General features: G+C 43.4%; 1 protein-coding gene across 1 annotated transcript; it reads right to left on the bottom strand.

Annotated features, from left to right (window-relative positions):
- Positions 1-4,079: 4,079 nt before the first annotated feature.
- On the bottom strand, positions 4,080-6,060 carry LOC104615483 (histamine H3 receptor-like; the record flags this gene model as incomplete). Its single annotated transcript, XM_010293671.1, has 3 exons — positions 4,080-4,417; positions 4,517-4,964; positions 5,887-6,060. Coding segments are annotated over 3 exons (960 nt in total), but the record flags the coding sequence as incomplete, so codon positions are not given.
- Between the last annotated feature and the right edge of the window lie 36 nt (positions 6,061-6,096).

The raw sequence follows: 6,096 nt of genomic DNA, 5'->3' as shown, positions 1-6,096 counted from the left end.
GACCTCATGTCCAGGCATAAGTAGTTATTTTTCTTTTTTATTTGGCAAGGCAAGAGCTCTTATTTCAGGAAGGAATAGAAGTATCTTCCCTGCAAAATCCACCAATGAGTAAAATCACTTTCAGCTAAGTTTAGGTAATTCAGCCCATATGGAGGTCAGAGACCTTAAAAATACTGTGCAAAAGGCTCACAGTGAAATGTGTCCATTTTTTTACTCTTTGGAGAAAGGACTTTAAGACCAAAAGCACATTCTGAAAGCGCAGAGAAAAGTACCATTAGGACTTTAAATTACACAGAAATATATTGATGTCACTAGTGGGACTCTTAAGAAAGCGTGGCGCTTGCATAGACTGCATGTGCACTTCAGTGCAGGTACATGATGGTCTTATGGATCACTGAAAGCAAAACCAATCTCTACCAACTCCCTGTGAGTATTATGAATTTTATGGGTCTCTTAAAACTGGGTATTTTGCTTATAGCTTTAGCTCTTTGACTGTGTGAACATGTGAAAGAAAGAAATTCCTAGCGCACGTGCTTGCAAAGTCACCTTGAAATTTAAAGCTGGTCTCATCTTTTTTGAACAAAGTTGCTGCCAAAGGATGTAGGGGAAAACCTGCTGTTTGCCTTCAGTACATAAATACTTAATCATAAGCTAAGAATTTGAGATCGGAGGCTCAGACTGTCTGGAAAAAGTCATGTTCAGGATTTAAGTAGTTGCAACTCCCTTTTGAAATGGCTGCTTGCTCAGCTTGTCATCTGCAGGAAAACCAGTTCTGGAGCTAGGAGTGTTAATGTTTTGTTTGTATGTTTATTTGTTTGTTTGTTTTAATTTGATTCAGTGAATTCAAGCTCTAAGAAGGGGAAATTTACAGAAAGGGGGGAAAAAAATCTGCTAAAATAGATTAGTATATGCTCCCTGTTACTTAGCTCTGGTCTTGTATAATAATATTTTAACATTCGTGACATGTATTGGAATGTGGAGGAAATAAGGAAAACAAAACCACATCCCTCTGTCATCTTCCTATTTTAGGAAGAACCTGGGCTAGAAAGCCCAGTTACCAGTCCCTGCTCAGGCAAACGTCTCATATAGGAAGGACTGATAAAGTCTTTGTTCATTCATTTAGTCGGAAGTAACAGAACCGTGGTATGGAAGGTATTCTCAGGTCTAGTTTGTCAGAGATTCAGCTGTTAACCACAGAAAGCTGTGAGAGTTTGCTTAGATGAACTCTATCTTTTCTGTTACGTTTCCTCTCTTTTAAAAGGGTAGAAATGTCTGTACTAAGATTCCTGGGCTTTCAGCTATGTTTTGGGGTATTTCTGTGAAAAAGAAACCCCACCAAAAAGGCAGAAGTAACCCAGCAAGGTGCGTTATGCTGTAATCTTACTCAGTTTTGTTAAATAACTGGTATCTGTTTTGACTTTGCAGTAGTTACCTGTAGTATGATATTTGTTTTGGTGGCAGCAGATGGCACGCAATCAACATTTATTTGCAAGCATGCTGAGGACTGGTGAGCAGAAATCAGGGTATCAGAGGGTGTGTGTTCTACAGGTACAAGAAACAGACCTTTGTGTCATGTAGAGGCAAAAGAAGTGGTACGGAGCAAGTGTTGTGGGCATCACTTCAGAAGCTGCAAGGAAAATCTTCCTGGAGAAAGCTGGCTCTTTGAATGATGCAAGACCACATTAAATGGTGCCTATTTCCCTTTTACAACCAATTTAGTATCATTTTCAGTTACTTGGCCTCTACTGTATTTCAAAGACCTTCCAGTGATCCAGTGAAGATCATGCAGGATAGTCTTTAAAAGAAGAAAATACAATTATTTTTCTGGAGGGGGAGAACGTGAGATAGGTAATCACTATTTAGTACCAGGTTAAAAAAAAAAAAGACATACAACAATTTCTCCACCCTTTTTTTTATGGTGTAACACAGCCAGTAGCTTTTCTTTTTATCAGACTGAATGATCTAGTAGTCCCACCTCTCTTCATGAACAAATGAAGAGAACCACAGCTGAAAACTGGTACCTCGTTTACGTTATGACTGGTGTCATTTTTAGGTGGGACAGTGGATTTGGTAAGTCACAGGAAGAGTTAGTGTTAATTAATCTTTTGAGATCTAAGTTGCATGTAACATGCTCTGGAAAAGAACCAGAGTTAGAAAGAATTAAGTGATGTGTGCTCACCACACCCTTGGTGTGCTGTCAGGAACCTGCTAATCAGAGGTAAGAGAAACTCGCCTGTTTCGGGAGCTATTGTTTTGTGAAATGTATAGGCTTTAACTGTCTCCTCAGGCAAATCTATAGATGCTTTGCTTTCAATTAGATTTTATCATTTCCAGCAACACCCTGTTTACTGTAAAATATTTGGCAAGCTTTCTATAAAAATACTTTATTGAGGTTTTCAGAAGATAGCAGACACAAGGAAAGGTACAAGCAGGCTCAACAGTACATACTGTCAATTCTTAGTACACTTCAAAGGATGTATTTTAACCCATATATAATGGTTTGACTGAATATGTCACAAGACTGAAATACCATATACACAGAACAAGACATCATTTAAAACCTGACTTCAGATGACAGTATTAATCTACTCAACAAATATCACTGGAATAAAGTTGGATAGCATTTTCTTTTATTCCTAGCAGCAGCCAAAAGGCAGTTTGCTTACAACAGCTAGGTGTAATTGGCAATCACAACATCACAGGCTTTTGGGTACTACTTTACAGCATTTGGGTTTCTATTCGTAAATGTAGTTTTCAGACTTATGATCTTGAGCTTCCCTGTACAATACTGTTAAATATGAGCGTTTGCCATGGCGACTAATTATGAATTTGTATTACTGTATCACTGAGCAGTGCCAACAGAGGTGGGCAGCTGAAGTCTTTCACTTTATGGTCATACTACCTCTGTGCCCTAAGAGGTTACAGAATAAATGGGCATGTGTGATGAATCATGAGATGGGAAGCAGAGATAAAATGCCCAAGATTTTATGTTAAGACTGAGGCTAGAGCCCTTGTCTCTTGAATCTGGTGCTCTACCTGTGGAAATAGTTGGTTGCTTTAAAAAAAAATAAAATAAAATTGATGCTTATGTTGCCTAACCAGCTCGACCCAGGTCTCCATTCAAATTACGTATTTTAAAAGGAAGCATGCAAGAGTTCTGGAACTTGTTAAAATTAAGAGGTCTGAAATGAACTTTAAAAAGAAGGAACACAAGTTTCACTTCTCCCAGTGCTTGTTATTCTCCAGTACATGGCCAAAAGAGTATTTTTAAGATGCTGCAGAAGAGATTTTAAAATGTCTTTGGATCATCATAAGGGAGACTGTGGAGGAGCTGATAGCCTGCTGGCACCTTTCACTGGGCACAGCAGCCGTCGTCTTCGGGTCTGCCAGCACTCCCGCGTCCTGCGGGGCCAGGGACTGGGTGTGTTCCTGCCACGCAGCTGTGGGCAGGAGGGAAGTGCTCCCATGTGCTGTGGCAGCGTTAGTCAGTGTGTGGCTGGATGCAAAGGAAGTTGGATCAATTTTGAAGTAGGAATCGGGGAATGCCAACAAGGTGCTTCAGGATGCTCGGCGCCTCTGAGTCTGGCTGTAGACTCCTTAGGGCTGAGATTTGTCCTTTTTAAGGAGCAGCAGGAACATCTACTTCACAAGAAAAGAGTGCAAAGCAAAAAGAATAAAGAAAAAAGTCTCCGATTCATGGGAAAAATCAGGTTTGCAAGCAAGTAAGCTGTAGTTTAGTCCAGGGGTTTGAGGTTAGATAATTATTTTGGGGTTTTAGTTTTTATTTTTCTGTATTTTAGAAAACGCCGGTGCTGCCCAGGCTGACTAGGTGGCAGCAGAGCTCTTTCGTGGCACCTGCAAGTGGAGGACACAGATTTCACTGCCTGTGGTTGATGTCAAAAAAACCCTTATCCTGTGTGATTTTGTTGTTGATGGACTAGAATAAAGGAATAGTGGTCTCACTACTGCTTTCCTTGCGTGCCCCAGATCAGTGCTCCCGGGTTCTTCCAAGGAAACAAGCTACAGGACTTTTCCATAACACGGGTGTATTAAAACAAGGCTCTTCTCATCCACACACTTCACTTCCAGCAGTTCTGAAGGGGATCGTGAGGTTGGATCTTTAGCTTCTTGGGACAGAAGAGTTTCATAAAAGCTCTTCTGAAGCTGTAGTGGCAGAGAGGGTAAAGGACAGGGTTGACAGCTGAGTTGATCCACAGCAGCCAAAAGGAAGTCTCGTACCAGTAGTCAGAGATGCAGTGGCCATGGCAGCCAGCACGGATGATCATCAGGAGAGTGTATGGTGCCCAGCAAATCCCAAAAATACCCACGATTATTGCCAGTGATTTAGCCACTTTCTTGTCTCTAGAGAGCCTGAAGCGTTGAGTCATGCTCTGGGACACTATCTTCATCCGTTTCTCTAAGGACAGAGTGGATGCTGAATTTTTACAGCTCTTTTTGTCGCAACACTTGGGTTTCCCAGAGCACTCGGAGCTTGTTGACAGCAGGTCTTTGGCACCCAGGCTGGCAGTGGAGGCTGCTGCTCGAGCTTTGCTCTTAGAGAGGGCGAGGGTTTCAGCTGGCTCCTTCTGCTCCCACTTACAGCATTTCAAAGAAAGCTTTGCTTCTGGGCTCATTTCCATCTCTTCAGTGAAGGAATGGTTGTGCACTTCATGGAAAATATCCAGGCGTATTTTGGTACGCTTCTGTATGTTCAGGTAAATGCTCAGGTTGAAAAACATTACACTGATGAAAGGGGTGAAAAACTCCAGCGTAGAGGCTGTCATGAGAAAATACCAGTTGTAGAAAAATTCAGCATAGCATTCCCCAGTGGGTATGATACTCCGGCCTGATATGTACTCCCAGCTGATAATGGCAGGTCCATACAGCAGGAACGCTAATACCCATACCATCACCATCTTCAGCACCGCTCGCTTGGTGTTGCCTTGCTGGGCTCTGTAGGCGACCTGCAACAGGGAAACCTTTTCTTAAGTATGGCCACACACCCCAACTGGTTGAGGCTCTTCACAAATGAACTGTTAGCATTCCTGGTAAAGTTGCTAGGCAATATCCCAGCAGTCTAACAAATTCATATGCCATAGACAACGGGAGCAATTGCTAGATAAATCACACTCCTGCAGGGAAGACTTAGAACTGTCATCTTGCAGCTCCAAAACCAGACATGGCTTCTGCTTAGTGGAAATGTACTGACTTGGTTGGAGCCCGGCAGTCCGCCACACCCCACCACTTGCCTGAGTTGTCCACAGCTACTCTCTGTAAGCCCAGGGAGAGGCATGCCTCAAACTCCTGGGCTAGGCAGGCACCTAGCTCTGGTTCTCTCTGAGCCTGTAGCTAATCCACGTTGAATTTAGTTGGAGTCAGGGCACGAGCATACAGCAGTGGATCTGATCTGCCTGCGAATTGCTCGTTACCTCCTGCGAAAAGCTGAGCATTTTCATCTCTCCATGTACCCAGAGACCCTGGGGCTGTGCCCTGCCGAAGTTGGTACTGCAATCCACTGTCTTGGTAGCCAGGGAGAAGCTGGGAGTCCGACCGCAATCCGCTTGTTTGTCCGGGAGATAATAAGCCCCTGCAAGTTAGTAACAGCTCTGCTTACCTCCCTGACTCACTTGTGCACCGCTATCCTGTCCTCTGGGAAGGGAACACCTGCACAATGGGGTCTGAACCTTAAATGATTTAATTATGCCAGAAACACTAATCTGAAGCCACAGCTGAATTACATATTTGTGGATAATTATTGCTTTCCATCACCAGGCTGAAAGATTCATAATTTCTGGAGGATTGAAAGAGCTTTTAATTATTGCAGAGAATCTGGAGAATAGAGCAGGAGGGGAGTTACTCCCTCTCAGCTGCCATGACAGGACTCACCGCTCTTGTGACCGAGAGGAATCTGTCATAGCTAATCAGTACGATGTTGAAGACCGAAGAGGTGCAGAGCAGGTAATCAACTACCAGCCAGAGTTTGCAGAGGCTTCTCCCGAAGATCCATCTCCCCGTCAGCACGTAGGGCACGTACAAGGGGATGCAGAAGGCGCCTGCAACCAGAGGGGCCCGTTCCCACCGAGACGCGGGACCCTG

Source organism: Phaethon lepturus, unplaced genomic scaffold (genome assembly GCF_000687285.1).
Source record: "Phaethon lepturus isolate BGI_N335 unplaced genomic scaffold, ASM68728v1 scaffold37128, whole genome shotgun sequence".
NCBI lineage: Eukaryota > Metazoa > Chordata > Aves > Phaethontiformes > Phaethontidae > Phaethon > Phaethon lepturus.
Note: the sequence above shows the minus strand (reverse complement) of the source record. Positions and strands in the feature narration are given on the sequence as shown.